The following is a 21,533-nucleotide window of genomic DNA, read 5'->3' on the forward strand; positions in this document are numbered from 1 at the left end:
TAATCTCGCTTGGTAAATGCCTCTGAGCCCCTGACCTACTTTCTCATGCAGATTGATCCTTCCACATCCTCAGCATAATCCATCATTTTGGGTGGCAGCATTTGGGTAAATGACAGAATTCCCTGAGGAGAGGGACTCCTGTGTGCACACTCACACCCCGGCATAAGGCAAGGGGCCAAAGTCACTGTGGTGGGAAATCTTTACACGACAAAGGAAAATCAGAGTACCAAGAGCTGGTCGGTGGTGGTCCCAGTCTCCGGCAGATACTGGCTCAATGCTCTGCATGCGTTAAGAAATTCTTCTGAGGGTTTATATCTAAAGAAAACAAACACACACACATGTGTATATATATGTATACACACACACAAAAGCATATTTATGTAATCATTCTCCACATTGATAAAAACGACTCTCATTTTCCTCTTTCACTTCTCAGCAACTCAAACACCCAAACCGGGTAACTCCCCCAGGATAGGGAACATTCCTCAGAAGTGTGGGGTGATCTGAGCACCCTGCTAATGTGGCTCTGAAGAGCCTTTGCATCCTGCTCTTGTTGGAACAGATAAACCAAGTTGCAGAGGCTGTGGGCTCAACACAATGCCTGACTCACTGGGGACTGGAGGGCTGCTGTTCTGACTTTGGATGAAATTTTTCTTCCTGGGTTGACAAGAAAAAAAAAAAAATCCAAAGAACCCAACACATACCAGCAAATCTCCTCAGGTCCTTCTTCCATGAAGGAACCACAAGGGCTAAGAGTTCATAAAATGAGAAGCACTGACACTGGGTGCCACAGCGACACGCACACAGGCCTCAGTGGGCTCTAATGGCACCGGTCCCCGAGAGCCCACTCACTTTTATTTATTTTTAATTTTTTGCAGTACTGGGAATAGAACCCAGGGGCGCTCTACCATCAAATTGCCACCTCAGACCTTTTTATTTTTTGAAAGACAGAGTCTCGCTAAGTTGCCCAGGTTGACCTGGAACTTGAGATCCTCCTGCCTCAGCCTACCAAACAGCTGGGATTGCAGGTGTGCGCCACCATGCCTGCTTGCTCGGCACAGTCTCATCGGGCTGCCACACAGAGCACCCTGTGCATCAGCTCACTAACCAGCCTCTGTTGCTGTTCAGCATTCCCCCAGCAGCAGGCTGCAGGTGGTGATGATGATGATGATGGTGGTCCTGACTCAACTATTGCTACTCTCATCGGGAGCCCATTCCATGGCAGGAACTGTGTGAGGCACGTAAGTGCTTTTTCTCACATGATTCTCAGATCAAATCTAAGAGGTCACTATTATCCACATTTTTTCAGATAAGGAAAGGGAGGTGACCCCAGCTTAAGGACCTTGCCAAAGAATACCATGGGCAGTTCTTGAATCAAGGTGTGGTCAGCTCCAAAGGCATGGCCTCTGATCACTTTCTTTTCCAAGTCAGGAAAAGAAAGACTCCCCCTCTCCTTTCTCCTTCCCCCCCACCTTCCCTCTCCCCCCCCCCCCCCCGTCACATCACGTGCCTCCCATCACTTTACAGGGTGGTGTCACCTGGCCAACAAGAGAGGCAGAGAAGTGTATGGGTCAGAACCAGCAGGTCCAAACTGCTCTGCTAGCAGCATCACTTCCCTCCCTCAGCCTCCATCTCCACACCTGTAAAGTGGGGGTCATAGTGATGGCTGCCTTGCAGGATCGTGAAAAGGCTTATATAAAATAATACATGTCCATCCATCACATTTTCAGTGCTAGGTGAATGTTGGCTTTATCCGCAGAGCTCTACCTATGACAGAATATTCCAGGAGTCATGTCTGTTTAGTTCAACCACTGCCCAGAGCCCAGCCTGGAAGAAAACTCAACAAACTCTGCCCAACGGGTGGATCGACAAATGACCCAATGACCGGATGGAAGGGTGAGCGCATGCCCTTGCCCCTCACCAGAGGAATGGCGGCCCCCTCTGCACCCATCTGACTCACCTCTCAGCCTTGGGATGGGGGGCTTCTTCCCCAAACCCGCTTTCCTGGCCTGTGCTGTCAGTGCCCTCAGGGACATCCTGGCCAGCCTCGCAGCTGGTGGCATCTTGGCCCCGCCTGTGTTCTGGGCCACCACATTTCTTCTCAGCCTCGCTGTCAGACAAGTCCTCTGGAGAGCTGTCCTCACCACTGGTCTCCTCGCTGGAAGTGGTCTCATAGCTGGAGAAGGAGAAGAGGTCACTCGTCCTGTCCTACCTGCCCAGGGCTATGTCAACACCAAGGAGAACAAGGCAGGTCTCAGGTCACACTCCCCAGTTTACTAAGCACATCCTGCAGGCCAGGATGAGGAGGCTCCCAGGAACCCTACAGTCAGAGAAATAGGCTCTGGTGCTGGATGCCATTTGTGAAGAAAAGCTAATTTCTGCTCTTTGCAGCAAACACACCAACACCCTATCCCTGAATTGGCTGATGATTTGGTGATTCAGACAGGCAATCCAAGGTTCTCACAGAGCCATTTGCTTCTGGAATCCTAATGTTAGGTCCAGAGAGGAGCCCAAGTCTAGGTTAGCATCCCCACCTCCACCCTGAGTTCCCTGAATAGCCTGACAAGTCTTCACATCTCTGGGTGGAAGGCAGACCTCCTGCAGCTCTCTCCTCCCCAGCCCAGGGTGAGACTGGTAAGGGGTGAGCTCCTCTGCACCTGCTCCCAGCCAGATACTCAAACACACACCTGCTTTTCTCACCTGAAGCCTGTTAGAACTACAACTGGGAGCAGCAAAAGTGTGGTCTCAGGTACTTGACTTGTGGCTTTGCTCCTGACAGTGATTCTTACATTCAGCTATAAACAATCCTATTGCCTTGTCACAACCAGAGACCAGGGGCAAAGTACTGGATGATTTACAGATTCCCTTGCCGATATTCAACAGGAGATCCCAATGGAGGATGCTGGTATTAAGATCTGGGTATTGAGGACACTCCACAGAGCCACAGGGATCAGTGACTATGGTTGCTGCTGAACCCCCTAAGGTCCTTTATCCATCAGTGGCTTCTACATAAGAACTCTGTGCTCACTGGATCTGCAAACCCAGCAGGCTCCCTGGTATGCCTGCATTCCATTTTGCTTAATTCTCAGATATTTCTTCTCCATTGTGTTTGGAATAATCATTTCCTTTTGTGATAAAGAAATGGGGGACACACTATGTTTACCAAGCTGTGTTCATCTTAGAATTGCTTCCATAAAAACTTCACCTAGGGCTAGAAGTGTCACTCTGTGGTAGAGCACTTGCTTAGGATGTGCAAGGCCCAAGGGTTTTGATCCCCAGCACCACAAAGGAAACAAAACACAACAAAAACAAATTCAAATAAAATTTTTACCTGGAAGAAATTTATTGAGCACCTACTATGTGCTAGGTAGTGTTCTAAGTGCTTATATCAAAGCCCCTGCCTTAGGGGAGCTTATATGCTAGTAGGGAGAGGCAGATACAGACATACAACAAATATTATATACAGAAAGTGATAAGAATAATGCACAAAGTTAAAAAGGGCCATGGGCTAGTGATGGGAGGAAGAGCTGCTTCAATTAGGACATGGGTTCTTAACCTCAGCTGCACATTAGAACACTTGGGGTGGGGGTTAGCATTCCCAGTAGGTGGACTGTCTCCCAGACTAATTAAACCTGAGTCTTCAGGATGGGGATCAGGATTATTTATGCTCCCGCACCCCAGGAGGGGCTCAGTCTAAGCAGGGGAAGCAAATGCCAGGGCCTTGAGATGGGCCTGAGCTCAGCATGTTGGAGGGAGGTGAGGCAGGAACTGAGGTGGACGAGAAGCTGAACCATGATCTAGTTCCTCCAGGTTTGGGCACAGAGGGGGACTGTGAAGGGCATTTAAGCTGGGCAGCAGCGTGACCTGCATTAGGCTTGGAGATCAGGCTGATCCTCCTCCTCTGCATGTGAACTGGTGAAAGCACAAAACATGGTTCTTCATGGACCAGAGGGTCACACACCAGAGGAAGTGAGAGCAGCAGCCCACCTGACAACCTGCTTCATCATTTCTGATGTTTCCCTCACAGAAACTACAACAATGATGCCCCCCCCCCATTCGCGACTAGTGTTTTGTGTGACTTAAGTTTGCAGGATCCCCACTTTTTCTGGGCAGTCTCCTGGACACACCGCCTGCTGGGCTAGACCCCTCCTTGGGCTTCCACAGCATCCTGTGCTTCCCTGACTAATACAACTGGTCTTGGCACGTCAGCATTTCTCCCTTGTTTCTTGACGTATCTGAGAGCTAAAGGTAGGGACCTTGATCTATTTGACTTTTTTTTTTAATACCCACCACCTAGCATATCGTTGGCATTTAATAAATGCTGAATGAGCGATTTAGAAAATACAGTCATGTGCTTAGTGACATCATAGATGTTTTGACTTTTGTAAGTACTTTGTGGTGTCCCATAGTGACAAAAATTGCCTAATGCTGCATTTCTTAGAGGTATCCCTGGTTGTTAGGTGACATATGACTGTAATGTTCTTTCTTTCTTTTTGGCACTGGGAAATGAACCCCAGGGCTTTTTAACACTGAGCTACATCCCAGGTCCTTTAAAAAAATCTTTTCTTTTAAGACAGGATCTCACTAAGAAGCTGAGGCTGGCCTCAAACTTGCAATCCTCATGCCTTAGCCTCATGAGTTGTTGGGATTAGAGGCATGTGCCACTGTGCCCAGCTGCATGACTGTATTCTAAATCCAATGTTTAAGTCCCTAGACTACAGAAGGCTTGGTTCATGTTCTTTATCAATAGACTGGTTGTTTCCTTTCATTGCCCAAAACTTGGGTTTGGTTTGCAGTAATTAAAGGAGAAACATTTTAAACACATACAATTGTACTAGTTTCAGTGTCATGGTTCGGGTTAAAGACCTTCCTCAAAGGGTCCATGTTCTCCCAAACTCCCAGAAACCACCCAGAGTCCTGGCCCTGGGGGAGACTAAAGCCAAGTATGTTAAAAGCAGAGGTTCCAACAAACCAGCACATCTGGCAAAGAGCCAAACATGTGCAAACCCGACATGGAGTTTTAAAGGACCTTGGAGATTAATTCCCTTGCAGAAGAACAAAAGCCAGATGCTTCCCCCTAGAAAAGAGAGCACCGAGGACAACAGCAGGAGAGGTAGCAGGGAAGGCAGTCGGAGCTTCACAAGCGATGCTTACCCACCGTTAACCCCAACAAACTGAAGGTTCTTTTTGGTCCCATTACCTCCTGCACGGAAGCCATAGTCTTTCTTTTTCATTATGGATTTAAGGCTGGTCGGCGGGGAGCTCTCTAGGTAGATACAACATCACAGGTTAGAAAGATCTTGGAGTAGCAAAAGCAGGGCTTTTCCTTTAAGGGGATACAGGTTGCAGGTGTGTGAAAAGGTGGATAGGGACAGAAACCAGATAATTCAAATCAAATGTTTTGGGGACTTTTTCAATAAAATGGTTTTATTCTTTCTGGTGACTGTCAATAGAATGGTTCCTGTTAATGATGCCCCTCTCTATATGGATGATTAGAGAGACTGGAACATTCTCGCAGGGAACCACATGGGCACATGTGGTTGTTGTCCCTATCTTATGGCTAGGAAATCTGAGACTCAGGCTTCCTTGGGGAATGGCAGAGCAGGAATAGAACTGAGGTCTGTGGACTCATGGGCCAGCACCCTTCTCCACTCAAGGGCATCTCAGCAGTCCTTTCTAGCTCATGTGCACGTTGACACTTGTGATGTGGGGGTAGTGATGACACTGGAGACATGTGAGCAAGAGCACAACCTCATGCTGTGCTCAGTGGTATGGGAGGCATTTCCCAAGGGACAAGATGGTAACTAGCACCGAAATGAGAAGGCAGCCAACCTGTGACCTGTGGCAGGAAGCAGACTTGCATGCTGCCCACTGAGCCAAGCATGGTAATGGCTCCACTCTCCTCAACAGTGAAGAGTGTGAGATCGGTCAGAAGAGGAGGAGCTGCTCTGGCCCATGTGAGCCCCTGCCCCCATGCATGCGCACAGAAAATACTCAGTGAACAATTCCCAATCTCTATATAATGCTCATCCAAAACCAGGCTAGAGAAAACCTCTGATGTGGGAGGGCCAGAAAGGGTTTTTCCTGTTCCAGCAGGAATGCTGAAGCCCAGGAAACCAGCAGGGAGCCTGAGGGGAGCACCCAGGGCAGGACCACCCTTGGCCAAGACTTTGCCTTTGTGCGATGAAATGAGAACAGCGCCCCCTCTGGGTAGACCCAGTGCTGCAGGCACATGGTTTGGCAAAGGGAGCATGGGCTGGATTTCAGCTCCTATTTGCCCTCCCTGGCTGGCATCTTTGTGGCTGACACTATCTGTACAGCTGAATGTGGTGGCCCTGCAGTCAGACTCACACCTACACAAGGAGAGTAGAGGTGCGGACCCCATGCTTACACAGGTCAGTTTTTATTCCACTAGGCTCCTGGAGGTGCTAAAATCTTTTTAGAAATCTACTCATGTAACCAAAACCCCCTTTCCCTTGGATTTGTCATATAAAGGAGAAAAGGTTCCCTGCCTTGGGCACCAGTATTTACCGGTTGGAGGGGAGGAGGGCGGGGCTGCAGGCTCCTGTGGGGGAGCCTGGGCTGAGTAGGCAGACAGCAGCTGGTTGAGGGAGCTCAGCAGCTGGCTCTGGATGCTGCTGAGCTTGGAGGCAGGCTGCTTGATGGCGCTGGCCAGCTCCGGGTACCCATGCTCCAGGCAGCTCCACTGCTCCTGCAGGAGCTCCTGGATCTTTTTCACATATTGCCCAATGGTGGCATCTGTTGGAGAGCTTGGTGGCCTTCCCGGGTGCTCCTTCCCTGGGAGCTCCTCCCTGGACCCTGGGGCAGCCTCTCTGTCACTGCTCCGTGAAGAACCTTGTGCTGCCCTGGCCAGGCTCTCGCCTCCTGCCTGCAGGCCTCCCTCGTGCTCAGAGCCTGCTTCTTCAATCCTGAGTTCAGTGGGGAGGCAGCAATGTAAAGGGGAGGCAAGGACCTTCTCAGGTCCCTGTGGCAGTGAGAGCTGGGGCGGTAGCACAGGCTCTGCCAATCTCTGACCCGCTCGAGTGTGACCATTTTGCCCCCATAGGAAGCCATTCTCCTCTCCCCCGGCCCCCCAGCTTTCAGAGTCTGTGATGCTCAGAAGGTTGACGCCGATGCTCTTGTCACATGACTCCCCTGGGAAGAGCCCACGGGGAGGGTCAGTGTTCACCATGGCATCAGCCTGGCCCGGGGCATCTCTGGAAGTCTCTTGGATAAGCTTTTCTTCCAATTGGGCTACAGTGCACTCTAGCTCTCGAATCCTCTGTTCCCGCGTCTTGATTTCCTCTTCCTGCTGCTGAAGGGCAGCTCGGACCTGGGTCAGTTCCTTGGTTCTGCCAGACAATTCACCCTCAAGGGCTGAGACCTGCTCCTTCAGGTTGGAGATGCTGTTGGGGTCCACCAGGGCAAGGCCCAGGCTTTCCTCAGTTACCCGGATGCCGATGCTTCTCACATCCAACTCTATGGGCGGCGGGGGTGGGATCTCACTGATGTTGAGCTCGATTTCCTCCAGAGGGAGCTCATTCTCAGGGATGGGAGATGGCAGAGGTGGGGGGCTGGGTGTTGAGGAGCCAGGGGTAAGAACCCCCTCTGCTTCTCTGGTTTGGTGTTCGCCTTCCACATCCTCTAGGAGTGCATTCTGGAATGCGGGAGGAGGCCCTGGGAGAAACAGGTGATTTGGAGACTTCACTTCCCCCTCTGCAGGCTCAGCCCCCTCCTGGAGTAGCTCTGGGAGCCCTGCCACCAGGTCTCCCAAATCGCTGACTGTCAGTTGGGCTGATGCTCCAGGGCTGGAGCTGTGAAAACCTGCAAATCCTTCTGCTGGGCCAAAGGTGCCATCCCAGATGCTGCTGTCCCCCTGCAGAGGAGGGAAGGCAGGAGGTGCTGGAAGACCTGCGCTTAGGTTTGGCTCCTCCAAGGCCCTGTTTTGGGGCAGCGTGGCTGGCATACTGGATGCTCTCAAAAGCTGGGGCCGTCCACTCCCAGAAGTGAGCTCGGCTTCCTCTGGAGCAGCAGCCTCCAGCTGCCTGGAGGCCTCCGCCAATAGGGCCTTCCTATGATAGCTCACCTGGCTCCCGCTGGCTGAGGCGTGGGGAGGATCACCTAGCAGCAGTGACTGGGTTTGCTCCTGGGTCCTGGGTGACACCTTCCTTGGCACTGCGGGAGACCAGTTTTGCTGGGGGATAGTAACATGGGGGCGAGCCCCACTGTCAGGAAGGCTGAAATTGCGGGGCAACGTGCTAAACTTGGCCTGCTTGGCTCTTCTGTGGATAGGAATCCTTTTGATGGTGTTCCCTTTCTCAATGTCATCTACATACTTGAGGAAGTCCAGGTCCAAGTGAAAGCCATATGGGGTCTCCACAGAGTATGGGTGGCTCCTTGGAGGGTCTTTCTCTTCACTCCCCTGAGAGATCTGGTCTTTGGCTGAGAGGAAGAAGAAGGAGGAGGAGGAGGGGGGCAGGGGGAGGAGGAGGAGAAGGAGGAGAAGGAGGAGAAGAAAAGTTAACAAAATTTACAGGGTGATGAAACTTAATATCTGTGATTTCAACTTGACAATGTCATGTGATATTTCTCCCAAATGTTCTAGCCTCTAAATTGTGCTGAGAAGCTCACAGTCCTTTTGGCCGTACTGGGAAACCATCTTATTAAAGCAATGTGTATTTAGCCAGTGTCTGCAAGGGAACAGGTAGAGGGAATGATTTTTAATTTGTAGTATGTCATCTCAGATGCTGGTGTGGAATCTGCCTGCAGACCAGCGAAATGACATTATCTCATACTTTTTTTCCCAGTTGGAGTCATGTAACCATTGAAATGAAGTGGCCAGGAACTGGCACATCAGGGGGACTAATTGGCAATTATGGATATGGAAGGTTTTGAAAGATGAGATGAGATACACAATTTACTCAGCATAAAAAGGAAACTTGCATTACTCAAATGGGAACTAGTAAATCTTGCTACACTGGAGGTATCAAGGAGTTACGCCCTCTACATTATTGAAGCTTCCTCCCATGCCTGAGCCTCCAGTTACAAGAAGATCAGAGAGAACTGGAACAAGTGAGCCTGCATAGCTAATGCTCTTTCCCCCTGAAAACTGCTTAGTGCTTAACAAGTGATCATGCGTAGCTGAATTCCACTTTCAAACACCATGCCCGTAAGGGAATACATTTTTCATAGGTTGGAAAAAAGGCAGGGAGGGAGAAGGGCCAATAATTGTCAAAAGGGACACAGGCCAATATTCTCCAAGAGATACGGACCCTGTGGACCCTGTGGCTTTTAAGGCAGCCTGAACTATGGGGGATGCTATAGGGAACTTTACACCAAGGTGCCATTGGGCTCCTTGCAGCATCCACCAACTGGCCCCCACAGAGGCCACTAAGAACAAGCCAGTCCTTCAACTGTTGGAGTCCCTAGGAACTTGTCTCCAGGCATCCTCTTCTTCCGGTCAGAAGAAGACTGGGTTCTTCCAGCATTCCTCATGTGATACTATTACCTCTGACATTCTGCTGAGCATACTCTGAAAAAGCTGAGCTCAAAAGAGGTTCAGAATACAGATTCTGGAGCTCCATCTATTTCTCTGCTCCTAGCCTTGCTGCATCTCATCATCTGTAAAGTGGAAATAATAATAGGTAATATAGCATTATTGTGAGGCCTAATTAATTAATAATGAATATAAGGTGCCTGACACAATGCCTAGCACATGATAAACACCTGATACCTGCTCAGTAGTGATTATCTTTGTGGAAGACCAAAATATTGAGAACTGAGGCCCCAGGATGGAAATCAACCCATGTGATTCACTGTTGCATATTCTGGGTCCACAAGTTCTTTGTGACTGATTCCTTGGCTCTAAGGGGAGGGGGCCCTGTGTGGAAAAAGCAGTAAAGCAACAAAGCAGCAGTAATTCAGTTCACTTCCCTCAGCCATGATTTATTCAGCTCCCATGGGTCAGTTGCTAAGCTAGGTCTCAAGGGCATAAGGATGAGTCAGGTATAGCTGCCCTGCCCTCCAAGGATTGATGTGATCCAGTAGGAGCACTGCCACACGTGTGGTATAGGAGGGTGATGGGTACAAATGCAAGCACAAGGTACAGTCTTCCCTGACTTATTTTTTCAGTTTCTCTAAAAACTATTTTCTTAAACATGGAAGCTAATTTTGCCTTGATAAGAGAGAGTAGAAATCACAAAAGTGACATAGGACTGGGTGTTAAATGAACAAACAGGAATTTATCAGGAGAAGAGGAGGGTGAAAGACATTATACCAGTTTATCTCCAGATGGTACCATCAATTCCTACCCTCTTTAGACAAGCAAGCAAATTCCACATTGAGAGGTGGAGTCTGTTTCTCCATGCCTTTGGATCTGGGCTGATCTGTGACTGCTTTGACCAAAAGAATATGGCAGAAATGATGCTGAGAGAATTCTATGCTGGGTCTCTTAGGATGCCCAGTTGGTGGGAAGTTGGCTGCCATGTAAGTCCAACTTCCCTTAGGCTGCTGAATAGTGAGAAAGCCCACAGAGGGAGAAGGGTCCTGCAGAGAAAGGAACAGTGATGTCTCACCAGCCCCCAACGATTCCAGCCATCCTAGCCCAGGTGCTAGGCAGGAGAAAAACATTCACCAACTCTGCTGGGCACAGATGGCACAAGCTTGTAATCCCAGTGACTCAGGAAGCTGAGGCAGGAGGACTGCAAGTTCAAACCTCAGCAACTTAGCAAGACCCCATCTCAAAATAAAAGTGCAAAGTAAATGAGAGTAATGTTTCCAATTACACTCAGTTATATTCTTAAGTCCTTTGGTTCAGTCAGAAGCCCCCTGGAGTACAAGGACAGGCCAAATCAGAGAGGAGACATTTGTCTCAAGTTAAGCGGAAAGTAGATTTATGACCCAGGAAGCAAAGACCTCTCCTAAAGGAGAGTCTGCATTATTTACCCTTATTGCCTTTGTTCAGTAGAAATGCACTGATTTGCCCAGAGGCCTCTGGGAGCAGGTTCAGAACACAAATGCAATAATACCATCAAGTAAGAAACAGCAGGTTCAGAGGCAGAATCTTCCACAGGGAGGCAAGGGGAACCAAAGGAGTCAGAGTAAGCAGTTATCATGGATGAGAGGGTTAATAGGCACTTTCTTAAACCCATCCTCATGTGCATGCATGCGTGTGCACGCATGTGCGCGTGTGCACACGCACACACACACAGTCTCACTCGTGATCCATCACGCTGCCCTGTCTGCCACTTGCCACTCTTCAGCCCTTTTCTTTTTCCCAGTGCAGGCAGAATGTTGGACCTCCATGATGGAGCTTGAGCTGATAGGCAGGGAGACCCAGCCTCACCACATGCTCCACTCCTGTTAATTCTACCTGGTGACAGGTATGCAGGAGCTCACAATTCCAGGCATGGGGCCAGGACAAGAATTAATTAGGAGAACTGTCTGTACTGCAAATGACATTTGGATCAGATAAGCCAAGCATAGCTAGGCTGGCTGGATTTGAATTCTGGCTGTCATCTCCTACCTGTGAGACTCTAGGCAAAGTATTTCATTTCTCTATGCCTCAATTTATCCATATATAAAGAGGAGATAATAATTCTTAGAGTTGTTGCAATATTAAGGCTCATGGCACAGAGTAGGTAATCAATGAGCATCCTAAAGGTGGTGGAGTGGAGGGGGGTGGGGGTGGGCTTGGCTCTGAACAGGTGGGGGAGGATTTGCTAAAGATTCTCTCCCTAACTCTGTGAGGACTACAGCCTCAGGAGGGAATGAAAGCCCAAGAAAATAATTCTGGAGAAAAAGGGAAAATGAGTTTGGGGAAAAGAAAAAAGTAAGATACAGGAGGCTCGAAGCTATCAGGAACTGTCTTTTTCTGAAAGCAAAGCCAAGGAGTAGATGCCTTGGAAGGACCTAAAACACAGCCATCAGCCTCAGAGTCACACACAGATGGGAGGAAGAGGGCTGGGAAGGGACAAGGTAAGGAGGGAGTACCACAGAATCATCTGGAGGGACAAAATAAAGTTCAGCAGGTGACTAAACCAATTAGAGTCACTGAAAGTGAGAAAGAAACATTCAAAAGTCTGTAATCAGTGTCTGGAGGAAATGGGAAAAACAGAAACAGGAGAGAAAAATGGCTAAAAATAAAGCCAGAAAGAACAGGAATTAAGTCAGCCTCTTCAAAAGGCCAAGACAGCCAGGGAGGTTTTCCTGCTTGGCCTTTACTCTGAGACGCTGTGCATGCAGGGAGGGGCACCTCTTGGGAGCTGCTGTGGGTAATCCTGTGGAAATGGTGATGCTGAGGATGCTGAGCAGGGAACAACGAGGCCAGGTGGCAGGACGACAGGCCCCCAGGCGCTAAGGTGTTAGCTGGTGCTCTCTGGGACCACTTCCAGTGATGCACTGCAAAGACAGCTCTCTGGGGAGAAAGGTAGGCCCTTGAAATATATGGCAATGCATCTGGAGAAAAGCAAGAGGCAGCACTGCAGCTGCTGTCTGCTCCCTAGGTCCTGGGCCATGTGATGCAACGGGGATTACAGGCTCACCTATTTCTAACAGTGGGTGATCTGGAAAAAGAATTTCATCCGAAGTCAGAAGATCAGGGTCTAGACTATGACCTTCAGCAAGTTTCTTGGGAGGGGAAGAGGGAAATATTTATGGAGACATCCACTGTTCTTGATAGTTGTTTTTCAACAACTTTACATGCATTAGCACATTCAGTTCTTTACCAATCCTAGGAAATAGTATTCATACCTGTTTATTGAGGGAGTATGGTAGACAGTTTGCAGAAACAGCCGCAATATTACCCCAGCCTTGGTACTACCCAACAACTACCCTGACCACAGGGTGGGCCTGTGACTGGCATTGGCCATGAGGGCAGTGGCAAATGTGGCATATGCAGAGATGAGCATTGGTTGTACATTGAGATTTGTCTCTTCTTGTTGTGTTTGAACACTTCTGCCACCATGTGTGAATGGGCTCCAGCTAGCTTCCTGGATGATGAGCAACAGTTGAGCAAGCCGGCCAACACCAACCATCACTGACAGCCCAGGTGACATGCTCAACCATCAGACATGTGAATGAGGCCATTCCAAACTGTCCAACCCAGCCAAGCCACCCAGAGGACCATGTGAATGGGCCTAGGCAGCTCAGATCAGGATAACAAGCCTGCCAACCCAAAGAATCTTTTGACAACAACTGGCTTTAAATCACAAAAATTTTAGTGGTTCACTAAGTGGCAAAGCTACCTCACCAACAAGGGGACTGAGGCTCAGAGACATTAAATGACTTGTAGAGTCACAAAGCTGTGAATGGAGACACTTTTGCCACATGCCTCTTGACTTCAAATTCCCCATCTATAAAAGAAAGGTAATGAAGGAGGGTACCCTGCTCCCTTCCTGATGCTTGGATGAGATGAGAAGATGCTCTGAAAATTACACAGGTCCAATATTTTGTATTTTATGATTTCATTTTCATTCTCTATTCTTCTGTAGTTCACACCTGAAATACATGATTTGGGCTTCCCTACACTGCCTGTTAGGGAACGTCTCCTACAGGCCTCCCATAGGCTATTTGCAGGATTTATGGTAACTATCCCATTCCAACCCACGTGTCCCTTTAAACCAGGGAATAGAAAGCCCCCTGCCTACCATCTGTCTTCTCCATCTTAGGGATTGTGACTCTCCGCCTCTCAGGCGCTCTTCATTCGCTCAGTCTGTAAGATTCCTGGAGAGTTCTGAAAGAAAGAAGGGTAGAGGGTGGAGAGTTCCTTCAGAATTAAGAGTTGAGGAAACACAGCATCAAAGAAAGTAACACTGGTCTCTGCCTTTCTCCCAGGGTTCACAGACACCTGAGGAAGGGCAGAAAGAACCTGAACACATTCGTAGAGCCCAGTTCTGGTGTGTCTTTGTGGATTGTGAGCGATGGTTGACAGTGAAGGTGCACTTGGTCCAACCCCCTAGTTTGAGAGATAAGGAAACTGAGGCTGAGGAGAAAAAGGTCTGTCCAAGGTCTCTCACGCTATTAATGAAGGAGGTGGAACCAGACCCAAGACTTCTCACAACCAGCACAGTGCTCATTCCATAAAATCAACAGCTGACATTTACCTACCCATAACCTGGTAAGAGACTTCCAATGCATTTTGTGAAAAGGTTAGAATAAGAACACCCATCGATGACCTGCAACACCCCAATCAAATACAAGACAAAGATGAGATAATTGTAAGTACTGACACTTATGGGTGATTTCTTACTGTGGGCAGAACAGAGGAAGTTCAACCCAGGTGGTCAGAAGATATCAGTATTTATCCAAGTAGAACATCACCTGGCTGAATTAGTGTCCCTTGAGGTTTGGCCATAAATTCTCCCAGAAGTTTTAATCCATTCCCAGGACTGACTCTTAAAATGGTAAACAACCTCCATCCTGCCCCCATGACAATAAATCACCCAGGAAATTGGCTTTTTATGATTATAACTCCACACACATCAGAATAATGAATTATCCGTGATACCACAGCAGTGAAAGCAGGGCTGTTTTCGGAATTCCCAATTGCTTAACGACGACATCCAGACCAGAAAGGTGGACTGCTGATGAGGGAAGGGCTGGCAGAACTGAGAGGAAGAGAGATCCATGAAGAGGGTGGAAAACAGGGAACCAATAAGTAACCAGAGGAGAAAAATATCAGGCCTGTCAAGAGAGAAATGCTGTTATAGTTTGGATGTGAGGGTCCCCCAAAAGCTCATGTGTGAGACAACGCAAAAAGGTTCAGCAGAAAAATGGTTGGATTAGGAAAGCCTTAACCCAATCAGTGAATCAATCCCCTGATGGCGATTAACCGTGGTAACTAGAGGCAGGTAGGTATGGCTGTAGGAGGTGGGTCACTGGGACATGCCTTTGGGATACGTATTTTGTTTCTGGAAAGTGGAGATCTTCCCCCTGCCCCCCCCCCACTTCCTGATCATCATGTGAGCTGCTTCCCTCTGCCATACTCTTCCACCATGTTGTTCTGCCTCACCTCGAACCCTGAGGAATGGAGGCTACTGTTTATGGATTGAGACCTCTGAAACCACGGGCCCTCAAATGAACTCTTCCTCCTCTACAAATGTTCTTGGTCAGGTCTTCTAGTGACAGCAGCAAAAAAAGCTGACTAAAACAAATTCTAAAGTTTGCCCAACCGAAAGTTTGGTATGGCTTCCTTCTGTGAACATGCCTTCTCCCTCCAAACCCAATGCCCTCTGTCCTGCCTAGACTATTCCAAACCATTTTCTATGCAGCTGCGACAGGGGCCCTTCCTGGTGCAGGTCTGATGGAGTTCCACAGGGTGGAGACAGAGACACTCCTTGCAGAAGGAATGCAACAATTGCTACTTGGCTTACCTTGAGGCCACAGCACCTGATGTGCAAGTGCTTGTGAGTGATGGAGTTGGAGTATTCCAGAAGTTGGGGATAAGGAAGGCGAGAGCATGGATGGTCTGGGAGCTAAGTGTGGCCATGAAGAAGGCAGAGAGTGGAGAGGTATGGAGGGTTCTAACCTGGGCCGAGGGAATGTGATCATAGGAAGGCTCCCAGGCAGAGGACTCAGCTGCCTCTCTCCCCCAGCCAGGCCTGAAGTCTGTGCCAGGTGATGCCAGCAGTTAGGGGAGGCTCGGGAGAGTCAGGTGAAGCCTGGGGAAGAAAAGAGTGATGCCTGGTCCTTCCATCATCACAGCCTCTGCTCTTTCTTCTGGGCCTCTCTCCCTCCAACAGCATAGCATTACTGAGCCATGAGTGTGGATGGAGCATTTGACATACCCAGTTAATCTCTTGAAATCCTCACACCATAACCCTGAGGGAATTACTATTATTCCCATTCCTCAGAAAGAAGAAATTGAGGCTGAGAGTGGTCACACTCACTCAAGGTCACAAAACAAACAACAAGCATTGGAGTAGAATGTGCCCTCAGGTTTTGCCAACTCCAAGCCTGTGCTGAGAGCAGAAGTGGTTTGGAAGCATAAGTCCAGCCCTGTGAGACAGCCCTGTTCAAGATACTCTGATTGGTCCTGAGTTCTCCTGAGGGGAAGATGTTTCTGACAGATGTTTCTCGGCATATGAAAATCCCTCAGGTCCACATGTGTGGGCCTGAGGAGGAGAAGGTCTCTCCTACAAAGCCTCCTGGGCCAAAGGAGAGCTCTGCTTCTCCAAGGTGGACACCAAGCACTCTACCTTGAGAGGGGAGCCGCCTGGGTGCAGCTGGATGTCTGACTGAACAAATTCTCACCAGCCCCTTGGGGACATCAGTCAGGCTGGCTGCCTTTGGCTAGAATTAAGAATTCTGCCTGTCGCTACCTGATAGTAGGACTACGGATAATTACTCAGCACACACTAGGTCAAATTTCACTCAAAAGAACTTTGTAGAGACCTCTAGGTTTCCCTCTCTGTCTTGAATTTTGCTAATATTAATCATTTCAAAGCTAAAGATTTTAAATGTGGTTGGCACCCCAGCTCCCTGAAGAAGGGACTCAGTAATTTTTCATTCTAAAGGCCTCTATAAACACAGGAAGGAAAGGAGGGGACTTTCCTGCCCACGACTCACCACTTCCACCCGCCCTCGGCCCCCTCCCTCCACAGCCTTCTCCACTTCCATCCCTGGTCCTTATGGTAGATGTCTTGGGGTTTAGCTAAGGGACATTCCTTGGAGTGGGTGGACGTTTGATGTGGTTAGGTGACTGGAAAAGAAGAATAATTGCCACATCAACACATGCTACTTTGTTATACAGTAGAATATGAAAATAGCTTTGTTGAACAGAATTCTCTATTAAAATGGAAACTTGCAACCCTCTGGAACATTTAAGGCTCTGACATAAAGCAATTTCTTCCTCGTTCTGTTAAGCTGCATCCCCAATGTTCAGCACCTGTGAAAACCTGCTGTTATTACGTAAATTTTCATTCATTTGTGGACTATCCCAGGGTCAAAGATCCCCAATCAGGTTCCAGCCTTTCTTGTTAACTCATTGTCCTCAAGATTTATGTAGTGTTCTCTCTCTAGCTCTTCTCTCCTAGCCATCTGTAAAGCTTGCAAAGGTCAGAATTCTTGCAAGACTCATTCCTGTCCAAGTCCCCAGGTGTAAAATGAGGCAGGCATGGTTTTGAAAGGAACAAATGAACTCAGCATGGTTTTTAAATGAACAAACAAGAACAGGAAACAAAATGACTTCAAATGGAACCCATGGAAAGAAATTAACAGGTGCTAAGCACTTACTCTGGGAATCAGGTATTTGGGCATGATTTCTCATTTCACACAAACCATCTTGAGAAATAGGGCCCACTAACAAATGAGAAACTAGGAAGCTGGGCGTGGTGCTGCACACCTATAATCCTAGTGGCTGGGGAGGTTGAGACAGGAGGATCATGAATTCAAAGCCAGCCTCAGCAAAAAGCAAGGTGCTAAGCAACTCAGTGAGACCCTGTCTCTAAATAAAATATAAAATAGAGCTGGAGATGTGGCTCAGTGGCCAAGTGCCCCTGAGTTCAATCCCTGGTAACCACCCCCTGCCCAAAAAGAGAGAGAGAGAAACTAGGGCACAAAGAGGTGAGTGGCCAACTCAAACTTTCCCCGTCAATCAGACACCTCATGTGGCTCTATCATTCTGCGGTATCTTTCAAATCCTATAGGGCAGTGAAGCAGTGGGGACCCAGGCTGCCCATTCAAATCCATCAAGGCTGTCACTGACCAACAGCAATTATGGTCCTCGTGTAACTACCAGACCATGTTAGGGATATCTTCAAAAGGTCCACACTCCTTCCCAAGAGCATGGATTTCCCCGTCAGCCCAACTCTGGCAGCATTTACCCACACCCTCCCCCTTTCCCCATTTATTCCTTTCATGAGCCATTTCAACCTCGTTTCTAACCTCAAATCCAAATATAAAGAAATTTTCCCTTCCTTAGTCCTAAAACTGAAACCTGGTTCTGCATTTTTGTTTTCTTCAAACCCTTCTTTATTCTGTAATAATAAAAATGCTGTATTTCATCCCAGGGCAGGCTGCGTGCCAAAATAAATAGCACCTTGGATTTCCTTGAAAAGAGAGCTTGGCTCAACACACAACCTCACTGCTACGAGAATTCTTGGAGAATTCAACCTTACAAAGTCAAATATTTAGCAAGGTAGTACACCCAACAGCAACCCACCCATCCCTGTACCATCGCTTGCAAAGACAAAGCACCCTTTCCAAAAGAGAGAAGAAATAAAAATCATCCATACCTGGGACCGATCCTGCCAAGATGATGGGAGCTTCGCTCTCCCCATCCCAGGACCCCCAAACCTCCAAATGGAAATGTTTTTGTGCTAAGAAGCAGGAGGCATCTGACAGCTTGTCATTGAAAGGGTTGAAGCCCGGCACTAGAGGAGGGCAGAATCTAAGATTTTGCCAACCGAGTTCTCCAGCGCGCTCACTTCCTGCCCTGAGAAACAGGGAGATAACTCATGCTCAGTGAAGAACAAATTAACACAATCTCATTAACCCCATTCCCACATTTCCCTGCAAGTGTCTGTCATTTTTTGCCTGCATTGCAGCAGCTGCATCTGGAGCTTCACGAAAAAAGAAAGAACAGTTGGGGGGAAAGCTTGTGTGCACATTACCTTCCCCAGCATCCTCCCCCTGCACAGCCTGGAGCGGGAAGGACTTCTCCCTCCCGCAAAGCCAGCTTGGGGCTGAAGGAAGGCAGCGGATTCCTGTGAGTTCAGTACTGCCCTCTGCTTCCCAGCTGTGAAAGGACTTGGTCAGGTGATCCGAGACCTTGTTGGAAAAGCAAATACTGACTTCCCTTTTGCTCCCAGGGATAGGGGTCAGAAAGGAATTCACCGCTCAGTAGGTTAATACTGGATCTTGCAGAGAGAGGGAGAATGCTCAAAGCCTTCCACTGCAAAGTTAGTTCCCTGAGCTGCAATCGTTTCTGAAGCACCCATCTAGAGACATTCCAACATCACGCAGCCTTCCTATCAGAAGGAGCTCATCTGGGAGCTCATCCCGGACAGGCACAGTCGCACGCACATAAGTCTGCTTTTCCTCACCCCCACCCCCCACCTCCACTGCAGCCGCTGTGAATCATTAGTGAAACTGATCCCAGTAAGGACGCAGTCTCCTTAGGAGCTGAAAGCCTTCAGGAGTGCATCACTTTCTTTCTGCTCTGTGTTAGAAACAACTATCCCCTACGGCTCTCCTAGGGTCCCAGGACCCCATGAAGCCTTGATCATTAAGTGAATGATAGTCTGGCAGCAGACAGGGCAGAGCCAAGACAGGAACAATGACCAGTGAATAGCCGGGCCGGCTGGCAGCTCCTGCTTCCTGCTGCTCCACCAGTCTGCTGCCCTTGAACACCCCAACACATCATTTGTGGCAGAAGAGAAAAGCAGGCAAGTACTTGCTATGACAACCAAATTGCCATCCAGTGGCTCCAGCCTCAGCCAGGGTTCCTAATAACAGTAAAGACCTGTGACTTGGGAGGGATGGGGTGGAGCAGCCAGACAGAAGTCACAGCTGTGGGAGGAGGAACGTCCCAGGTTGTCCTAGGCAGGCTGAGGAGTCCAGCCAGACTGCTGCAGCTCTTTGGAGCAGAAAGCAGAAGTGCTGCTCCTGGACCTAAAACAGACAGGCACTGTGGCATGGTCCAACACGGGGCCCAGAGAGCTTCCAGGCTCCTATATGCAGGCTCACCAAGAGGATTAGAGGGACCTTATCCCCTTGACCTCCCAGGACTCCAGACAAGCAAGATCATCCTACAAAGCAAAGCCTCACCAGTAAGCAACATCAGAGGCACTCCCCAAGGCCAAGGCAGGTTCCTGTCTATCCTATGCTGAAATTGATGCTGGTACCAAGTGTCACCCTGAAATCCTGCCTGCATCACACCTGGTACACTCAGAAAGCACTTCGCATCCCTGTTGTACAGGTAAAGAAAATAAGGCAGATGGTCTAAGTCACTTCCCTTCACTCCCACAGGAGTAAAGATTGTTTGGGTAGAATTCTGTGTTTTTCTCATTATTTTCCTTGAAAGATCTCTAGAGCATCTCTAGAGCATTTTCATCTAGAGATGAAGAGATTTCCTGAAGGGCATGGGATGATGTGATGGTCCACAAAGCCATGGAATCAGCATGCACTTTTCTCAACTGTTATAATTATTTTTCTGTGTTAACTAAGTACATGGACCAAACCATCAGAATAAAAAAGAATTGGAAGTATACCTTGAACACCAAGGTTATATGAAAAATATTCCGAGAAGCAAACTGCCTCTCTGATACATTTTAAATAATCACTGACTATCTCCTCCAAACTGGTAAGAGAATTGCTAAAGACATTCAGCATTTCTTTAAGAAGCAGAGTGAAAAACAGAGCCCTCCATTTTAGCAGTCCCATGTCTTGCCAGCCCCCCACTCTTCCCTCTGCTCTACCTAAGGACAAGCATTCTCTTTCCTTCTCCCAAGATAAATTCTTATCTAAGACAACGAGGTGCAGTGCTTAACCCCAGGGCTGCACCTTTCCTGCAAAACCCAAAAATCCACCTGGCATGCTGTTATTCCACCTTGTCTTCCTATCATCTGAGCCTCCAACATCAATTGCAGGTGCACTTCCTGTCGCCATGGCTCCTGTCTGCCGAACTGCAGCTAACTAAATTCCAATTGCTGCCTCTGTTTCTCCAACCAGCACCTCAGGCTAGCGGCTCCACAGATTGTGTGAAACAGAGCTCATCCACAATCCCTTCAGATAAATACAGGCCACCTCTCAGATACTCCTATTTATGACAGGGGAGCACCTCTGCTTCAGGTGTCTCATCAGACCAAAAAGTGAAATCCAAAAAAGTTGATCACAAAAGTTGAGAGTAGAATGGTGGTTACCAGAGCCCGGGGAGAATAGTGGGGAAAAAGGATGGAGTTTTCCTGAGTTGATTACTACTCAATTGAAACATCACAAACAGGTATAAACACTATGTGCCTCACAAACAGGTATAAATGCTATGTGCCAATCAAAAAAATAAAATAAAATATTAAAAGTAAAATTATAAGAAAATGCAAAATGAGGGGAGGAAATACTACCTCTGTTGCAGTGCCACCAATCAGCTTGGCTTTGATGCCAGGACAGGGACACACAGAAAAAAGAAGGCACACCTACACACACACACACACACACACATACACACACACCAAGTTTCCTTAACTTCTTCAGACCTCCTTCTAGGAAGAAATAGCACTTACTGTTCTTGAGCTCTGTTTGAGAGGCTGCAATAAAGCACTGTGCCAACTGCCTGCATCTCTCAGAGGAGAAGAAATTGTCTCGTGGTGTCTATAACCTGCCCAATACCCTGCTTGAACTCCATGGCCAAGCCGGGGAAAGAGCAGAATAGGAAGTGGTACCCTCCACACTCCACATGAGGAAGCCCAGGTTCAGAGCTAAAGCAAAGCAAAGTTTTTTTTTTGTTTGTTTGTTTTTTTGGTACCGGGGATTGAACCCAGGGGCACTTGACCACTGAGCCACATCCCCAGCTCTAGTTTGTACTTTATTTAGAGACA

The 21,533-nt window shown here is 48.3% G+C and overlaps 1 protein-coding gene across 1 annotated transcript in view; it reads right to left on the reverse strand.

The window, feature by feature from the left end:
- The window catches only part of Kank4 (KN motif and ankyrin repeat domains 4), a 71,644-nt gene that overhangs the window by 16,586 nt on the left and 33,525 nt on the right, over positions 1-21,533 (reverse strand). Inside the window, exons 2-6 of the mRNA XM_046451134.2 lie at positions 13,647-13,732; positions 6,532-8,442; positions 5,155-5,266; positions 1,961-2,176; positions 228-315 (exon numbers count right to left, since the gene is read on the reverse strand). Coding sequence (XP_046307090.1) covers positions 228-315; positions 1,961-2,176; positions 5,155-5,266; positions 6,532-8,442; positions 13,647-13,662 — 2,343 coding nt within the window. The 5' untranslated portion in view covers positions 13,663-13,732. The remainder of the gene's footprint in view (positions 1-227; positions 316-1,960; positions 2,177-5,154; positions 5,267-6,531; positions 8,443-13,646; positions 13,733-21,533) is intronic.

The sequence above is a fragment of the Marmota monax genome, unplaced genomic scaffold (genome assembly GCF_021218885.2).
Source record: "Marmota monax isolate L192 unplaced genomic scaffold, Marmota_monax_Labrador192_F-V1.1 WCK01_AAM20220418_F8-fsc00023, whole genome shotgun sequence".
In the NCBI taxonomy this organism is placed as follows: Eukaryota; Metazoa; Chordata; class Mammalia; order Rodentia; family Sciuridae; genus Marmota; species Marmota monax.